At 40.3% G+C, this 19,822-nt stretch overlaps 1 protein-coding gene across 2 annotated transcripts in view; it reads right to left on the bottom strand.

Annotated features, from left to right (window-relative positions):
• trpm3 (transient receptor potential cation channel, subfamily M, member 3) overlaps window positions 1–19,822 on the bottom strand; it is a 143,050-nt gene that overhangs the window by 24,607 nt on the left and 98,621 nt on the right. For both annotated transcript variants that reach the window (XM_061728936.1, XM_061728937.1), the window contains exons 9-12: window positions 15,506–15,578; window positions 2,619–2,719; window positions 2,191–2,325; window positions 2,046–2,096 (exon numbers count right to left, since the gene is read on the bottom strand). In XM_061728936.1, coding sequence (XP_061584920.1) covers window positions 2,046–2,096; window positions 2,191–2,325; window positions 2,619–2,719; window positions 15,506–15,578 — 360 coding nt within the window. The remainder of the gene's footprint in view (window positions 1–2,045; window positions 2,097–2,190; window positions 2,326–2,618; window positions 2,720–15,505; window positions 15,579–19,822) is intronic.

The following is a 19,822-nucleotide window of genomic DNA, read 5'->3' as shown; positions in this document are numbered from 1 at the left end:
TACACGCCCACGCAGGTTACGTTATGCTTGACAAATAACACGCCTTGCGTTTACATTGCCAGCCAACACACATTAAACACGCGTTCATCTTCCAGCGATATTAGCGGGATCCAATATAAAAACGCCTAGTAACAGTCTTTCAGCTTTCTTTGCGGTGTGTCCACTCTTGGTTAAATAATCTTTTTTTAATTCTCTGTCACTTTAGCTGCTTGTCCTTTCAGGAGAACTATTAATTTCAAACAATTCAATCTTTTTACATTTTAATTGCTTGCCAGAGGCAGAGGCATCCACACCTCTTTGAACATGTTCTAAGAGACCACAGATGTGAAGGTCTTAGCCTTCTAGTGCAGTACGTGAACTCACCATTTTGGTAGATTAACTGCAACAATTAAGAGAACTTTCCATTCATATATATATATATATATATATATATATAATATATAAAAAAAATTTATAAATGTTTATAAATGTGCAGTTTTCATGTTAACTAATGACCTACTGTTCTAATCATCTCAGCAGGAATTCTTGTGATTCTTTTCCCTTTAATTATCAATCACATGGCAAAGTACCTAAACTCAGAAGTATAAGCGCCTCGTAACATTTGGGTTTCTTCCCAACCCGTCCTGATATGTGAAACCCCAGCAACACGGTTTACTCTGACCAGCCACTGGCAACACAGCTGTAAGGTTCATTTACACAGCTTCTATTTAATGAGTCACTGAGCCATTTTCTGTGATTCTCCTCGATTTTGACTCATCTTTTGTTAAATGTAGTAAATGAGCCAAACTGTACCTGAGGCAAACATACGTACTGTAAGTACGTAAAACTAATATCAAAACAACATAAATTTAGTAAAAAAAAGGAAAATAAAATAAAAACAACTACCAAATGCTAACACTGCAGCACAACAAGCCTCTGGGAAACATGAGAAAGAAAGGAAACAGTGATGACACGGAGACTCCACTCGAGGGATAACAGTTAATTCCAATTAGCATTGTACCATGATACATCAACACACACAAACACTTGACTACACTACACTGTTGCAAGTGCACACAGCTCTCCAAAATAAGATGATGGTAATATTATGCCATGCACTACAACGTGTGATCTGCACTGCAGTGAAACGGCATAGTGAAATCTGATGCATTGTCTTGACAATAGAGATGTGTTTAAAAACAGGGATCTTCTTTGTCAGCTCTCGAAAGGAATGTCAGGCATGACTATCATCAGTATGTACCAATTGATACAAACCTCTCAGTACAAGTGGTAGTGACCTCTCAGTCAACTCTTAACAATGGGATTACGCCTCACTGGCATGGAAACAAGCACTGAATGCTAAATCTGGATTGTGTCTTTAGTTGCTAGTAATGGTGGTATTGTATTGTATTGTATTGTATTGTATTGTATTGTATTGTATTGTATTGTATTGTATTGTATTGTATATTGTATAAGTTCTCCAGGAAAAATTATTAAAAAAAAAAAAGTTGGAATTTTTCGTATCAGAAGTACAGTATTTCAGTCGTGGGACTGCACAAAATCAGCAAATGCATTAATAGTCCAGAGAAAAGGTCCACACTGAGAAAAAAAAGCTATGAAAGCATAAAAACAAATTCTGGGGTCTGCTGATTTATTCCCTATAATCCTAACAGCGGTTTCACTCAAGCCTCATATTGTTCAGATTTTTGTTTGTGGTAAAACAATGTTTCATCTGTTTACTGTTTGTATACCATGGTGGTGTATGCCTTAGAGAAAGTATATTTCTGAGTTATGAGAGGAATGAGAGTCGTGCAAAGCTCTACACAGCCACTGCAGCCCGCAACTCCAGCTGAAAGAGAAAAGCTGGCTTCTATTTGCAGTTAACAGCAACTAGAGATACCAAAATGTACACACACAAAGGGATGCAACCACAGCAAGATATGTACACTCCACAGAAAAGCAACTGAAACTCTACATCTTAAAACATATCTTCTGTGATATATAACATTCCCATCCAGAGTGCCTGAGTAGCTAGTGAGCTACTGGGTCGGCGGAGGTAGTCATACCTTTTTGACATCTCTGACAAGGTGAGACAGTGTATTTGATGGTCCGTGTCGCTGTATAAAAAAGGGGAGACAAATAACACAGCATGTATTTAAAAAAAAGGGAAAAAGACTATATATTCATTAATTTATATATGCCTGGTGTTACCGTGTTGTAGAGCTCCTCCAGTCTGGAAAGCGTGAGGAAGCGGTGCATGCTGACTCCATTTTCAATCAGCAGTTTGACAAAGTCCACTCTGTCCAAAACTAAGGCATCCAGCATCGCCTGCTCCAGGGAACCAACCTAAGTCACCAAGAAGGAAAAAAAAAACAAGCACAGTTATTATCACTTATGAAGAAAAACTGCATTTGTCATCTAAAAATGTTCCATTAATCTAAACCACTTTATTATTCTCTTCATTATTCTGTGTAAGATATTATTATTATCATTAGTAAAGGTGTAAGTGTGAAGGTTCAGTTCTGTACTGCTCAGATCCGAGGCACAGTTCGAAGATAATCATATGTAAAAAAAAAAAAAAAAAATTTAAATATCTCATAATATAAAGAGAAAATATTATTTTATTTGTTGCTACTTACCGGCCACTGCTGTCCATAGATGAAGATCTGACTGCGTGCGATGTCCACTCTGTTCCAAGCAAGTGCCAAACTCAGCTGGTCTGGGGCTGATGCATTGGCCCCTGGTTTGGGTGAAGAAGTATTATAAAGATTTACCGTAAAGAGAAAAAATACTTTGTGATTGTCCATTATTTTGTAATAGCTATTTATAATTTTCATAATTCTGTTTTCAGTTTTTGCTAGTTATAACCAAGTGGGATTACTCTTGTAATTAAATGGCTTGTGTGGAGGGTAACTTTATTGAGGAGCAGCCGTGACTAACTTCAAGCTTATAAATTTGTATTCCACCGACTCCATGTCTTTTCGGCTTCTGCTTTCAGTCGTGACTGTATTGAGTATCTTTACACAAAAGGATGCCATTTCATTGGGAAACAAGGGTGTTCGTTAATTGATGTATCACTTAATTTCACACTCCAGCTCGCCCTGCATAAAATGAGGACTACAACTAAGCTCTTTTAATTCCGTCTTTAGAAATCATTGAAAGTACACTGTTCCCCTGGGAACATCAACATGTGTTCTGCGTAATCAAAATAAAAACTACAGTTCTGTTTGTTCATGCCCGAATAAAAATCACTGTGAAGTGTGAAGTGAACAAAAGATACCATAATTGGAAAAAAAAAGGCATAAACCTAAATTGTCAGTTTCACCAGTTTCAGAATAAAACAACTACAACAAGAATGAAGTAAATTGGTAGTCAGTATTTTCTTATGTCCCCTGAGGTAAATATCACAGCATTGACAAATTTGAGTTTTTCACATTTTGCTTTGGGGAATTTATCCCATTCTTCCTGCAAAGGCTCCAACTTTTGATTAAATCTTGATACAACTTGCATTCACTTCTCTTTTTAGGTCTGTCCACTTTTCAGTGACGTTTAGGTCGAGTCTGAGACTGTGACAGCTGAATTGGGTCAGGGCTCAATGGGGCTCAGCCCCGGCACATATATTTTATTAACATGAGATCCACGACTTTAGTTGTGGTGTGTATAATTTAATCTTTTCTAGTGCTTAATATTGCGTAAAGCCAACATTTTTCCTTCATGCTTTTTTTTTATGTCCATGTCCTCTGTCCACCCCAAAACAATGAATGGTGTGGTTTTCGCTTTAAATTATAAATCTATAAGTCTCCAGTGAAATGTCCCTTTTGCAACTGGATGAAATAGAAGCTCAAAACATCTGCCCCGTTATCATGCTGAATTACCTGGAAAGTGTTTTCTTGTGAAATTCTACATAACTTTTTCCTTCACACATACTTTTGATCATTGTGAGGAAAAAACTCAATTTTAACTTTAGCTTTGCATCCTGCCCATTTAAAGGAGCTTGAGGCTCCTTTTAAGAAATGAGACTCTCTAGCGCCACCCTTTACCACGACGGCCGTTGGGGGTACTGCAGCCAACAGTGAAGCCGGCACGGGAGAACGGGGAGAACGCACATGCAGCGTCATGTGACGTCACATCCGCAGCCCAGCGCGGGAAATTCGGGACCGAATTGCAGCACATTTTGCAGCACACAGCCTGTTCAAGGCAAAGGAGAGATACGCTAGAGGGCTCATTCTTTTGGGTTTGGAACGCTTCATCTGACATTATTACTAGAAAACTTAAAATGTATACGGATTTTTTTCATAAATCCTGCCACAATCCGGCCTCAAGCTCCTTTAAATATCACTGACTAACTTCGAAAGTGGAACTTTCCCCTGAGGATACAGGAAAGTTCCGATTCAGCCGATCCACTCTGTATAACAAATATTGTATGGGATATCATGATCATGTGTCCTCACTGAAGACACCTGTAAACACATATAAATACATCTGTCATCACAGTAGTCCTTCAGTTCATACAGACGTCTCTGAGAGCATTGCCACTGAGTCAAGCTCACTAGGTATTGCTAAATAGTGCTCATTTTCAACAAGGTCAAAATTAGCCTAACTGCTCCTGTTGGTGTTGGTCATTGCTGCCCTGCTGGAGCATTTGCTTGTGAAGCACTAGGTTTAAAATTTTCTTCTAATCTTAACTTGTGGCTTGCCATGAGCATCAAGCTACATGGAAGTATTCTGTTAATCCTTGTCCATAGGGATATGGCCTCGCTTTGCATGATAAGGACCAACATGTGTGCCCTGTCTGTCAAGGGATTGTCTATGCATGTTCAGTGTTGACGGAGCCCGATGTTTGTGCAGTTTGAACTACCATATCTTTCAGTTTTGAGATGATGATGAACCACTCACGCTTACAACGGATGCAAGGTTTTACTTTGCCCTCATCGTAGCTGACTTTGTGGTTTGTTTTTAGGTGGTTGAACAAGTTGGTTGTTTTGGCTTGTGCCACCGAAACACCTTTAGACCACTATTTGCATATTACGTGTTCCTGGTTAACATTGCTTGACCTATATCTGACCACAGCTAGAAACAGGCAGGCGTGCACAGAGAGGAAAAAAAGAGAGAAAAAAAAGAAGAGAAAAGAGAGAGAGAGAGAGAGAGAGAGAGAGAGAGAGAGAGAGAGAGAGAGAGAGAGATGATATCCATGATATTTATTTTTTTTTTTTTATTTATCCTTTATTTATACAGATAAAACACTTGAGTCCGAAGACTCATTTTCAAGTGTGACCTGTTCACATCCACACAGTTGCATAAAACATAAAAATGAGACATGACAAGATATGACAGGACATAACACTTGAAACTGATGCAGAGTGGAAATGACAATACACTATAACCGTTAAATAGCTGGAAAATAGAGATATCAGGTTAGTACACTAGCCCCAGACAAAAATAAAACTTGTAGAACACAGACTAGCTTATGTGCTTTAAATGCTGCTATATCCAAACTGGTGCTTAAAAAGTTGGCATTCAACTTTTTTTCCATTGTCTATTTTTATGAAATTCTGCTCCAGTGAACTCTATCATGTCTTTGACATGATGGAGTTCCACAGATCACCAGACCTTGTCCTTCTACTTTACAATCTGTCCGTCAACGGTCCGTGGGTCGGACTATTCCAAAATACCAAAAACAAGGCGGTGTCCAAAAACAGACCGTTAATAGCGTGAGCTTTAATGGCCCAGAGACACTTGTGGCTGACCCTTTCCAATGTCACATACAAGGATAGGGCCATCTATTTGGATGAGCTGGTGTCTGCTGAATGCCTATTTGGGCAGCAAAGCAGTACAGACAAAGTTTCAGATGAGGAAGAAACAGATTGAAGCTCTGAGCAGTATCATCTCTAGGTGCTACATAAAAGTCAAGCCCAGTGTGAGCACTTGTAAACCTACTGGACTGCCACGTCTGCTGAAGAAAGTAATGGTGCCTGTGAGTTTGGGATCCCAACCAGTTATTGTCTAAACTTTTGTTCAGGCTTCTCTCCAGCCGATCCAACCCCCGGCCTCCACAGAGACCCGATGCCAAGGGGGAAGAAAATATACTCATCCTAGGTGTAGGACTGAATGAGTCATTTGCATCCGAGGAGCGGAGGAGGTTGCATTCTCTGTGCCCTGTCTGTACTTAGTGTACTTCTATTGATCGCATATGGAATATGCATCTGTGTGATTAGTTGTTTGTCTGATCACACAGCTAATTCAGCTAGAGGTAAAGTCCTGTCTAACAAGAACCTCTCTTAATGGGTTGTGGAAGCAATTACCCTCCTTTTACGGAAGCAGGGTTTCCCATTGCTTCTTGGTACGAGGGCCCACTCAACAAGAACAGATGCAAAAACATGGGCTCTGTTATAAGAGTTTTTGTAGGTGATATTTTTGCTGTTGTCAGCTGGTCACCACAAACGTATTTCTAGTTTCACCCTTCGGATGTGACAGACCCTTCTGTGGCTCAGTCTTTTCTTTCTGTTGGGTATATTCAGTGGTGAGGTTATGGATTTGATCTTGGTTCATATACTAGATGTTTTGTACAGAGTGAATTATTATGGCTACAACTTCTGTTCGCTGAAGAAGAAGAATGACTTACAATGGTTCACTGTACTGCATTACAGCTGGGCTAGGTGAAGAGTGGCTATGAAACTGAAGGATGACTGTAGTGACGGATTAATTTAAGTAGTGGTGGAGCTTCCCACTTGTCATCACTTGTCATCTGCCTAAAGGTGTCTCCAGTCAGGCTACGTGAGAGCGTTATCCTGTACTATATGTGTTGTACCTTGTTCTTCTCCTTCAGGGAACAGACGTTATAGACATAATACTTCGGTTGTCTTCAGATGACTCTCCCAAGAAGACTGTATTTATGTGGGCGCTACTGCACAGTTGAAATATTGAATTACAACCTCACAATTTGATCAGTCACAGCAAAGTTTTTCGTGTGTGTGTTTGTTTGACTTTATTATCAAATAGTCTCTCTAGCAAGTACCGACAGCTCCATTAAACAGCTCTGTGGTTTTCAAGGCCTAAACCTGACCTTGACTATGGTGTCTCATAACTTCATTACACAGTGGGAAACGACTGCTTGAAAATGTGTTCCTCTGCTTTTAGAGGTTTCTCCTACTCTGTGATCATCACTTATGTATTTGCTAGAGTGCTTGCCAGCTGCACACTAGTGTCTGTTGGAATAATTTTGGAGTCAATTTTTTATAAATCTTTAAAATTTGAATCACATCGCTTTTCTTAATGAAATTTCTGGAAATAACCTTTGTATTCTATTCCTTCTTTTACCCAGAATCTAAAATTGTACAGAACAAATATAATATGCAGAATATGTTCTAAATGTTAAACTTTATGTGCACAAATGGTATCAGTAAACAAAAGGTCATTTTCTTTTAACATCTTTGTTACTGTGGTCTTTGATAGACGACAGACTGAAATGTAGATTCAAATTTGCTGAGATCTTCACAACTTTAAGTTATAAGAAATGCTTAACAAAATCCTTCATAGTCTGTCAGCGAACTGCCTCAGATGAACATCTTGCTGTGCTTGCAAGGTTCATGGTTTAATTATATGGAGGGAAACTGTTATCTCTGACTTACCCTCCTTCTCCTGTTTTTTTTAAATAAATTATATAAATTAATAAATTTGTTCCTGGAATGATAAAAGAATAAACAATATATGCCTGACATCTTGCCTACAGGGCATTTTAGTAAAACTATGTATAGAAAATACCCAGCAATTAGTTACAACATATTTCTCTGTCAATTCATTTTACTCCAAATATATAAAAGAAAATCATAACTGATCTTTCTATCATATTCAACTTCAGAGATGTTACTTTTAACTTGATCTAATGTTAAGATAATAATAATTTACATTTGCACCGTGACAAACTTGAATGAGATGTGAACAAAGTGCTAGCAGTGAAACGAAAACTGTAATGCAATGTACCGTCAAAATCTATTGTAATAAGCACGCCAAAATCATCATTTTACACGGAGCTCTCTGGCTTAAATGTCTGAACAGAATTACTGGAGCTTAACAGTATGAGTTCAGGCAGAGTCCCACTAATAAGGTGTTGTACCCACTAATAAGAGCTTTAGTCGAGATATATGTATGTTAAAAGCCAGGGTGGCTCTGGTCATTTATCAAAGGCCCGTGACTTCATTTTGTCTGCCTGCAGGGTGGTTAAATTGCAACCAACTGATTTTATGTGCCCAATCCTCAGGATATTGACTACCTCAGACAGCAGACCATCAATTACCCCCAACTGCCCTCACTTCAGCTTCTGGTTCCCTCCTGCTTTTCCCGCTTATCTTCATATCACTCTTTCCCCCACATACAGGCTCACACACATTGCTTTTATTCACTTTTCAAGTCTTGCTCTGTTCTCTCCACACTGGATTGGACTGTATTTTTGAGCTACAGGCAGCAGCTTAGCTCTCTGGTGAAGGAATCAAATCCAGTGTCTCAAAAAGCTCTCAGGCAGGATGTGAGTGATTTCATTTTACACTAAAAGCCCTAACACATCTCATTGACTCTCTTGCCGTAGAACGAGACTTGAATGTAAAATGACCATTGCGCTTTTGACCATCAAGTATTTTTCTTTTTCCTTTACTTGGTGAAGCTCTCTCATCTAGCTGTCAGCCTTTGAAAGGTAGTTGGATTAATCCTCAATTATCCTGCCCCCCCCCCACACTTATTTATCTAAATGTTATTTCTGTCACAATGTATAAAAACATTAATATAAAAAGGAGAACAGAGATGAGGGAATGATCAATACCTACCCTTTGGAGAATACACAAGATGAGACTGTACACATGTGAGAGCCAAAAAAGCATGGACCAAAGAAAACTGATGCATGGACCAAAGAAAACATACACCATCACGGGACCATGAATAATTCAAAACACATTTTTCTTTCCCCAAGATCTACTTCGTCCCTCTCTCTGCTCTGTGGAATAAAATGTTTTTCTGAGAAGCAATTCCTGAAATAATCAATCATAAGCCCCGAATCAGACCCACAGGACCTGCATCTTTTTTGTGCACAACGCACAAGTTTGTGAACTCTTTGTTCACATGTAGAGAGCCGCTTGTGAAAGGGAGTGGGCCATACTCATCAAGGAAAGTGAAACCAGGGTCAATACATGCTGCTGAACAACAATCGAAAGTATGGATCTTTCAATGTGTGTGTGTGTGTGTGTGTGTGTGTGTGTGTGTGTGTGTGTGTGTGTGTGTGTGTGTGTGTGTGTGTGTGTGTGTGTGTGTGTGTGTGTGTGACTGATGAATGGGTATGGGAACAGTGAAGTTATAAAGAGCTTCTAATTTTTTTTTTTTACCCCAGTTTGATTTACTTAATTTTCCTTCATTTTCACTATTGGCAGATTCTAGCGTCTGAAAAATAGACTGCATATCGATTAAAATCACTCTGAATGCCAATTAGCTTAAGTGTTACGACTTCTTGTTGTATGTGTAAGAAATGTTATTACTTAGTCATCCTTTGCAGGTCCAAACTGTTTTGATGAAACAATTGGAATAAAAATCAGACTAGTGAAATTCACTTTTCAAACTTTATTAGGGGCTGTAAGTGTCTTTCTGTGATTATTTGTCTCTGGCAATTTGTTCAGACTACCGTATTTCCGCGACCATTCGGCGCGCCGTGTGGAAAGGCGCACCCTCAGTTTTGTGTGTCATTTTTGGATTTAAAACACACACAAGGCGCACCAACCGAAAAGGCGCCATCTACACACATGCCGCCGCTTTACAACACACACACGCTCGCCGCACAACACACACAAGCATACAAGTGTGCGTATTTAAAAATAGAGCGGGAGCAAAACTTAGTTTGATTGTACTTTATTTAAGTTGTTACATTAATCAAACCCATCAAAATCTTCATCCTCCATTTCTGCATTCATGCGAGCCTGATCGTGCTGAGACCGGGAGAACTGCTGAGCGCTGCGACGGGCACGAGCCCGCAGCTCTCTGGCCGCGCTGAGCAGCCGAGTCACTTTCCGTCCCGTGCGGCCCCTCGGAAATGATGCCGGCTTTTGCAAAAGCCCGAACAACAGTCCAACCCAGCAGACACGTCAGCCCACGCATCTACAATTCTTCAACAGTAAAAGACGGAGCCCGGCGCCCGAGCGGCCGCCGACCTCCCAGCCTGCGGGGACGGGACAGCTGGCGCTCGGTCAGTGGTTCCTACGGCCTTCGGGCCCGCCTCTGCGGCGCAGCTCCCCTGGGAGCCGCGTCTCCTTCTCGGTAGGGAGGCTGAGTCGCCCCGTCCGCGTACGGTGCGCGTCGCTGTGTACCCTACGCCGTAGGCTCTGCGTCGGTGTAACGCGGATCCATAAATCAGCCATTACAATAATACAATGGGCGCATTGCGTCATTGGGCGCGCGGTACATTTAAAAAAAAAAAAAAAAAGACGTTTATATGCGCCTAATGGTCCCAAAAATACGGTAATTGATGACTCTTCAGGTGTTTTTTCTCAGAAGCCAATTTAGACTTTCCTAAAAGAGTTTAAAAAAGGGATATTTAAATTATTTTGAAGTTGAGCTGTGCTCCGTTCTTATGAGTAGGTGGTGTCTTACCTGCAGTAGACAGCAGTCACAATGCTCTTAAATTCACAATAGTTCATTTACTGCTGAACATCTGCATTGCGACATGATCTATAGACCATAATACTCTCTGATGATAAGTGATTTGGTGTAAAAATCCACACTACAGAACTGTAAAATTTATGATGTCAGACTTGTTTTAAATGGTGAATATATGCTTTCGGCAAAGGCGGACACTTATCTTCTCCTGCTCTCTCACTATCTACCCTGCTACTGCTCTCTGTCTTGTGCTGGCTTGTCATTCTATTGGAGCCTCTCTTTGCATTTCCTAAAATCCTAAAATCATCAATTTCTAAAATCATAGAATTGGTTAGCTGGTCTCTCAATTATATTGACAACATTTTTCTGTATGACAAGACAGGACAAAGGGGAGCCCTCTTGCCCCAACGTGACATTTGCTGCTGGATACACGATGGACTCATGGCAGAAGTGAAGGATCGTGTGTCTGTCTATACAATCAGTCGAGGATGTCTACAGACGCCTACATAATTAGATTTCAAGGACAAAACAAGGACAATCATTCTTCCACTTCTGTACATTTTTGAACATTGCATTTTTAAATTTTTCATATCAAATAATTTGATTGATTGATTGATTGATTGATTGATTGATCTAAATACACCAACAAATGTAAATTTGCATAATTAATAACACATAACATAGTACTCCCTGTCATAATTTACTAAACAAAGTACATACCTTGATTCAACAGCTCAAAGGGCCATCTTCACTGGCAAAAACGTAAGGTTCAGTTACAGGATTTCAGACACACTTAGGTCTGATCTTTGACACACTGCCATAGGGTTGTAGATGAGCTAATGTGCTTACAGTCTTTGTGCTGTTGCATTAACCAGTTTCAGGTAAGTGTTAGCTAGTGGAAATATGGTCTCACATTTGACTTTGAAATACTTTGGTATAAATAAGAATTCCAAGTTGACTCAATAACTGAAATCTGCCCATTTCATGTGACTGCAGTACAAACATAAATCATCAGTCTTCCACCATTGTGCTTGACAGTTGGTGTAAGGTGTTTGTTCTGATATGCCAAACAAAAAACCTGTGACCTGCATTGCAGCCAAACATCTATTTTTTTATCTTATGTGTCAAAAGAAGATTATTGTCTATCTATTCTGGTTTGTTGGGGATGCATTTTACTTTCTTCTCACAACTCTTGCAAACAAGCGTAACTCGTTCGGACTTTCTTATTTTACCCTCATGAGATTTTACATTTAAAATGCTAACTAAATTCGATACAGTGAGATGTAGCTCCAGGGTTATTTGCAGTTTTTCTAAGCAATGTTTGACTTTGGGGTCGCTTCCCTATAGACACCTGGAAAGACTGGCAAATGCCTTGAATGTCTCATTTGTGAACAGAGGTTGCAGATCAGTGAGTGGCTGTTAATCATCTCCTACTGCCTGTGAACTCTGAATTTGCAGCAAACTAAGTACAAGGGATAGGGTATTTATTTAAAAGGTATACAGCCAGCAATGATTCAAACACACAACTTTTGTACACGTTTATTTTATTATAAAAAGGTGGTAGCTTAGGTGCAGTGTAAAATGTTCCTATTCTACATTTTAGACTATGTCTGAGTCAAGACGATTTTGGATTGTTAAAGACTTTATTACGCTTAAAAAGTGTAGTTACTGTCAGCTAAAAACGTAATTGTTGGCTACAGTGGGTTTCATTGATGTGTACGTGACAGTCAAAAGAGGCTGCAGCCTGGCTGACATAAAACATGACAAATTAACTCTGTGTTAATTGGTAAAGCCCTTGCAATTGTTCAGTCATAATTAAATAAAAAAAATGTATGTGGGGATGTGAAAAACAGACCGCTCAAGCACACACAGTAACTACTTGTCGCACTCATGACAAAGTGTAAATTTGTATCACATTGAGGAGTAAAACTCTTCACTTCCTAAAACAGACCTACCAAACTATGAATGTCAGAGCTACCAACACTGTCATCCTTAATCATCTACCCCCATAGTGATTACCAGGTTTCAATAGGCCTCATGTGTGTCAGCTGCAGCTTGTTTAAGGGACACACCAACCCGACGCCGACCGTCGGCAGAAAAGCAGTCGAACTGAAAGTCAGCTCCCGTCTCCACAAGTTGGTCAAAAACTACTCCTGAAGACACCAACTCGAAGCAGACTGGAGCGTGCGTTCTGCGCGTGCGCGATGCATAATATGTCCCCATAACTGCAGGTGCCGCTAATCTGTGATGTCTCCCAAAAAGAAAAGGAAAGCTGGAAAACTGGAAATGACGGATCATTGTAGTCTAGAGTTCTGAACAGAGCCCACTGTCATCAGTTTTCATTTTTGATAGATCGAAAATAAGATGGCTAATAATTAAAATATAATACAATCAAACACAATCCAAATCCAAACCGATGCGATGATAGAGTGTGGCGTAGCGTCTGTGCCATTGATGTTCATCTAGTATGTTTACTATCATCATTTCCGGATAACTCTGATGCGCTAGTCAAGGGCTCCCACCCCCGAATTAGATTGCTCATAGAGATCGACGGCCAGTGGCCGATTCTACATGTCGAATCGGCCAAAATGAACGCCAACTCCGACGCCGACAGACTGTACGGGACACACACCAACCCGACTCGAGTCACCAACCTCGTCCGACTGCCCTGACGGCATCCGAGTGACGATAATTGTGTTGGCGTGTCCCGGCCTTAAGGCTGACTTCGATACATATCAATCACTGATTATTTTGTTGTAGTAACATGTCCTATCTAATAAATTAGAGACTTATTGTTTTCCCAAGGAAGTTAGCACATTCTTCTCCCTCTTCCAAAACTAACTGGAAACATCCTGAAGTCTCCTGGCCTGAACCAATGGGCAGTGTCACTACACAGGGCTGCCTGCCTGTGTGCCTGTCTGTTAATCAGGCAGTTATTATCAGGCTTTAGTCAATGGAGATTGTTGAAAAAGACAAACAAAAAGGGGCCAAAAAATCAGTCAGGTGATTAATCAATCCATCAGTCAGTTACTATTTGTGACAAACTTCCTTACTCTAGAAGGATGGTAAACACCGATTTGTCTTACAACCCTCCTCTATTCAGTTTTTCAATTCAATTCATATAGCGTCTATTACAACAGAAGTTGTCTCTAGGCACTTTCCAGAGAACCAGAACATGACCCTCAAGCAATTATTACATAAACATGACATAAACAACGGCAGGTAAAAAACTCCCCTAGTGGGAGAAAAACCTTAAGCCAAACAGTGGCAAGGAAAAACTCCCCTTTAGGAGGGAAGAAACCTTGAGCAGGACCTGGCTCATAAGGGGGGACCCTCCTGCCGGAGTCCAGCTGGGCAGAGCAGGAAAAGGGAAAACAGACGGAGAAAATGAAGAACAGAGAAAGGAGAGACACAGACACAATGGCTAGCTCAGGGGTCGGCAACCCAAAATGTTGAAAGAGCCATATTGGACCAGAAACACAAAAAACAAATATGTCTGGAGCCGCAAAAAAATGAAGTCTTGTACAGTATAAGCCTTAGAATGAAGGCAACACATGCTGCATGTTTCTATATTAGTTAGAACTGGGGGAAGATTTTTTTTTTCATTATGCACTTCGAGAAAAAAGTTTAAATGTTGAGAAAAAAGTCAAAATGTCGAAAAAAAAGTCAGAATTTCCAAAAAAAAAGTGGAAAAGTCGAGAAAAAAGTCGAAATGTTGAGAAAAAAGTCAAAATTTTGAGAAAAAAGTCGAGAAAAAAGTCAACATTTTGAGAAAAAAGTCGAAATGTTGAGAAAAAAGTCGAAATGTTAAGAAAAAAGTCGAAATGTCGAGAAAAAAGTCAAAATTTCAAGAAAAAAGTCAAAATGTTGAGAAATAAGTCGAAATGTCGAGAAAAAAGTCGTAATGTTGAGAAAAAAGTCGAAATTTTGAGGAAAGGGAATAGAAAAAAAGAGAAAAAAAGGAAAAAAGAAGAAAAAGAAGAAAAAAGAGGAAAAAAGAGGAAAAAGAGAAAAAAAGGAAAACACTTTTTTTTTTTTTTTTAAAAGCTCCAGGAGCCACTAGGGCGGCGCTAAAGAGCCGCATGGGGCTCTAGAGCCGCAGGTTGCCGACCCCTAGCTAGTGCACTGCAGGGATGACTATACAAGCAGATGTAGACAGCAGACACTGAGGTGGTCAGAGGGGAGGACTGCAGGTCAGGATGTCAGGCATCTAACAAACATCCACACAGACAGGTGGAAGCAAGCAGTGGGATGATCAGAGGGTGGGACTGCATGTCAGCATGCAGCTCCTGAAGCTCGGGCCTGAAAACATGCACAAAAGCGAAAAAGAGGGGGCAAACCAGCACAACAAACTACAAGAACAATGGACAACAATGATGGTTATGAGATACGTATAATTAATAAATGAGAAAGGAAGAGAAGAACAGGAGAGAAGGAGGGGTGATGGGCACCACTCAGTGGATCATGTTGGTGCCCCCCTGCAACGTAGGTCTATAGCAGCATATCTACAGTACCACAAAGCTATGTTTGAGACAAACTATTCTAGTCTTGTTCTATAGCTGCAGCTATGACTAGCGGCCCTATCACACTAGAGTTTACACTAACTATAGGCTTTACTAAACAGAAACGTTTTAAGTTTGGTTTTAAAGATGGAGGTGGTGTCAGCCTCCTTTAACCCAAACTGGAAGTTGGTTCCATAGTAAAACACTGATTGATGAATGGCAACAATTGCTTGTCTAAGACAACAACTGCATTTCTAAGATCATTACTGACATATTTCCCCCTTGGTTTTGTATTTAGACATACGTACCTTGATACTCCAGACCAGCCACCACCATATCTTAAATCTTAGAATTGAATGTGGGTGTGCATTTTTCTCACATGGCTGTACACCCACCTTTGAGTAATGCAGTAAGGATGGCGAGGTCAATGTCCTGATGACCCTCAGAGCCCATGCGGAAAACTGTTATCTGAGAGATGATGGGAAAGAGAGAGCCAGAAAGAGAAAAAGACAGAAAGAAAGACAAGTGAGTGTGTCTGACTTCTACACAAACAAAACAGCCTAGCAGTGTGCTCTCTCCTGAAGTCCTTTTATTGTTGTGTGAGATAGTGCATCGAGGCTTAGAGCACAAAGAAATTCAGTCACATCTTGTGTAGGAGTACTTTCACTTCACTGGATAGAACTGCTTCACTAAAAAAAAGAATAGAACAGAACAAGAGTATTCCTTCATTGGACTGGACAGAGGACATCACATATAGCTTTTTCACTGAGAGTAGCGGCTGAGGGAATTCAATAATAAAAGCATAGACTGTTCCTTTTTATCTTTTACAGTCTAACATTTTTCTATATGAAATATTTTTTACTCTGTGATCTAAGTTTTGGTCTTAACCACCCTGCATCATTTAGCCATTTAAAATCTATATGGTGTCTGAGTAGATGTAATGGTGCAACGAATAAAGGGAATAGCAGGCTAACAGGAAAATCTGAGAAATTACAGTTTTCTCCTTTTTCTGGATTTTTTAAGCGATATGTACAGCAGCAAGCCTGCTTACTTCATACAAGTGCTGACTTGGGTGCATGCTCATGTGTGTGCATGTGTGAAAGGCACCTTGTGGGAGCTGTGTATTGAAAAATGTGTGTTCTGAATGCTTGATGAGCTATTCCTCTAATCCTTACATCCCCTATCCCTCCTTCCCATTCTACTTCCATCCCTGCATTCCCTATTTATCATTCGCTGACAACACATTTCTTCTCTCAAGGAAAAACATGAGCAGTTACAAAGTTAACCTGTGTTAGTGTCGGGGGTGGGGGAGCACATTAAGGGTATATTAAGTATATGAATCTGTATGTGTTTAGAGTTCCTGCAATAATCTAATCAAAGGGCCATTCTTCACGTGACAGCGTAGTGCATTGCGATGTGAGGGCATCGATTGCAGTCTTTTTGCTAAGGGACACAAATTATTTGTTGGCGCAGAGGATCATTTCATTTGATTCACTGAGTTATGTTGCATTACGATGTTGTCTCTGCGGAAAACAGTGTGTTAATGGTGTAGCCTGTAGCAAGATGATCATCAGCTAGAATGCATGTTTTGCTTTATATTTAGAAAGTGCTTATACACGGCGTGCATCTAAAAAAATGGCATCACGATTCAGTTTGTCATGACTCATAAAGGTCAAACAATATGAAACCAAAGTAGCAATGTTCTTCAAAGAACAGGAGGACAAACGATAAAAGAATCAAAAAGGAAAACAGCTGCCCCCTACAGTTTTAAAAGCGTGTTTATGTGTGTGCCCTATTTCACAAAATTAGTACAGATATTTGTTCCGTCCATTTGACCATAATTGCCAGTACTGTAGTTAGCGTTCGAGCAGAATAGGGAACTCCCTGACACACAGACTTCTCCACACACATGCACAGGACACCGTACGAATTGTTACAGATTACTTTTGTAATACTGTATTTGACCCGGTCTTTGTACGTTTTGACCGTATAGAAATGTAATTCTTGCCATTTTAAGAATGTGATGTGTACCTGGGTCAAAGACGTGACGCTTACTTTTTCTGTCCGATGGAACTTTTTACCTAATAATAAACATAAAAATGAATAAAAAATATAACATGTATGTCTAATACGTTCCTTCTACATGTGCCCACTCTTATTTTATTTAAACATGCTGGTTATTGGTCATTTTCTGCCATCTGAAGTGTGAAAACATCATGTGGGGTGACCGTCCGGCCTTGACTTCTGTTTGGACAACTGGTTTTAAATCACATTAAAACAATTTAAAAATCATGCTTGCCCTATTGGGCATACTTTCAAACTTGTTTTAGATTTATTGACAAAGTTATGGAACATTTGTACACACATTTCAATCATAATACACAAACTAATCTTGTCCGAATATGTTCATTGTCTGAATTATCATCTGGGGTGACCATGAAAAAAATACAATTGAGGGACTTTTATATTGACAATCATCTCAAAGAGGATGTTGCATCAGCCAGTTACTCCATGAGGGTCCCAGAGAGACAACCTGCAGGTCAGTAGTCTCTCTCTCCTTTACAAATAAATCCTCTTTCTAACTGCTGCAGTGTATACGTCACATTTTGATATCATGTGGGGTGACCACCCTAAAACTGTAAATAATTCGTTTTATTTGCAAATCTATATTTTGAAGGTAAATTTGTTAGTGATATGTGGTGAGAAGTAGCTAGCTTAGATCATATAGCTAACTGTTAGCCTGTTATATTTGATTAAACTTGAAAGCATCATGTGGGGTGACCACCTGTCATGTGGGGTAACCAATAAATGGCAATTCTGTATCAAATTCAAAATTGAATGTCTATCAGTTTTGGTTCAAATATAAATTATTGGTATAGCATGCATAAGTGGATACACCTTGTACACATTTTAAATCAGTTTTATGAATTTTAGAGTAAGTAAGAGGGTGACACTGCCATTATGGATAGAATGTATTTAAAAATGGTTTTCAAAAAATGAAAGGAAAAATGTGTCTATCTTTCTTGAACAGTTAATTTAATTACTGATACTTATTAAAATATAAATTTTGTTATGGAAATCTATTCATTTTGAGATAAATGGTCGCCCCAAATGACGGTTTAAAGGTTTAAAAACACTAAAATACCTTTGTTTGAAGTTTTCACATACATGTATGTGTACACTACATTTCAAATGTTTGGAAAATGGCCAAAAATATCTTTATTTTAAGTATTTTAAAAATGGGCTACTCAAAGGCCTTATACGTCTTTGACCCACCTGCTATACTCTACTGCCCTTTTTAACAACTTGTGCTTTTTATTATTTTACCTCTTTCTTTTCATTTTATTTCATTTTATTTGTTATTTATGTTTTAATTGTGTCTTGCCGCTTTTAATGTTGATGTAAAGCCCTTTGAATTACCTTGTGTTGAATTGTGCTATTGTGGGAATTGCAGAAAATAGAGCAGACAATTTCCCATACGAAAGCGTGTGTCGTTATTGAAAAGTCTCAGAACACTGAATCAACAAAATGGAGCTGTCCAGCAACGCAACCGGCATGGAGCTCAACGTCATGACCACATTTAAAGGGACCACGATCCTTGAACAGTCATAGTTGCATGAAGGACAACATGCTGCATTTAATAATGAACGGTGTGTAGAACCACACTTAATAAACAAGGTGAATTATGTAACATTCACTACACAGGTCCCCCCAGAATTCCCCATATCAGAAGAAAAATCACAGTCACCGGGGTGGGGGGCGTATCAACCGTCCATAGCGGCTGCGCTGTACTGGAGGTTGATGGGAGCTGACTGCGGCAGGGGTCACGTCGTGACACAGGTGCGGGGCATGCAGCGTGGGAGGCTGGGAAGGGAGGGAAACAGGGGGCGGGGTCAGAGCTGGAGGCCGTCCACGTCATGGGGGTTGGGCGAGTTCAACGGGCCTACTCACGTCCAACACGTCGTGTTGTGGAGTTTCACTCCGAGGCTCTGTGCGATAACGGTCCACAGTTCAGACGTGAACTGTGCGCCTCAGTCAGAGGATATATCTGAAGTGCCAAAACGAGCAACATAGGTGCTGAGAAAAGCCGATGCCACCTCAACAGATACCACTGACGTCAATGGCATCGCCTCAGGCCAGCGGGTCGTCCTGTCAACCATCGTCAACAGGTACGAGAACCCGTGAAAGGAGGGCAGAAGGCCGACCAGATCTACGTTCACATGGTCAAAACGTCTCTCAGGAACCGGGAACAACTCTGGCGGGGCTTTAGTGTGACGGTGGACCTTGGCCCGTTGGCACTCAACACAGGTGTTAGCCCAGTCCCTAACGTCCTTCTTGAGGCCTTGTCAGACAAACTTCGCTGCAACCAGTCTCTGCGTTCGAATCCGGATGTGAGAGACCATGGATGGCATCAAACACTTGTCATCTCCATCCTGAGGGAACGATTGGCTGAGGACTGCCTGTAGAGACATCACACAGGAGCGTGGTACTAGTATCGCAAAAACCATGTCCTCGATCTTAAGCCCGTTAGCAGAGGTCTTCAGGAATTGCATGTCAGGGGCTGTGGCCTGATCTGCTGCCATGCGTTTGTAATCAAAACCAAGATGGACTGCCCCAGCCACAGCCCGTGACAGGCAGTCTGCCACGTTGTTGTTCTTACCAGCAACATGCTCCAAGTTCGTAGTGAACTCGGAAATGAATGACAGATGACG

Source organism: Cololabis saira, chromosome 9, assembly GCF_033807715.1.
Source record: "Cololabis saira isolate AMF1-May2022 chromosome 9, fColSai1.1, whole genome shotgun sequence".
NCBI lineage: Eukaryota > Metazoa > Chordata > Actinopteri > Beloniformes > Belonidae > Cololabis > Cololabis saira.
This window is presented reverse-complemented; position numbering and strand designations above follow the sequence as displayed.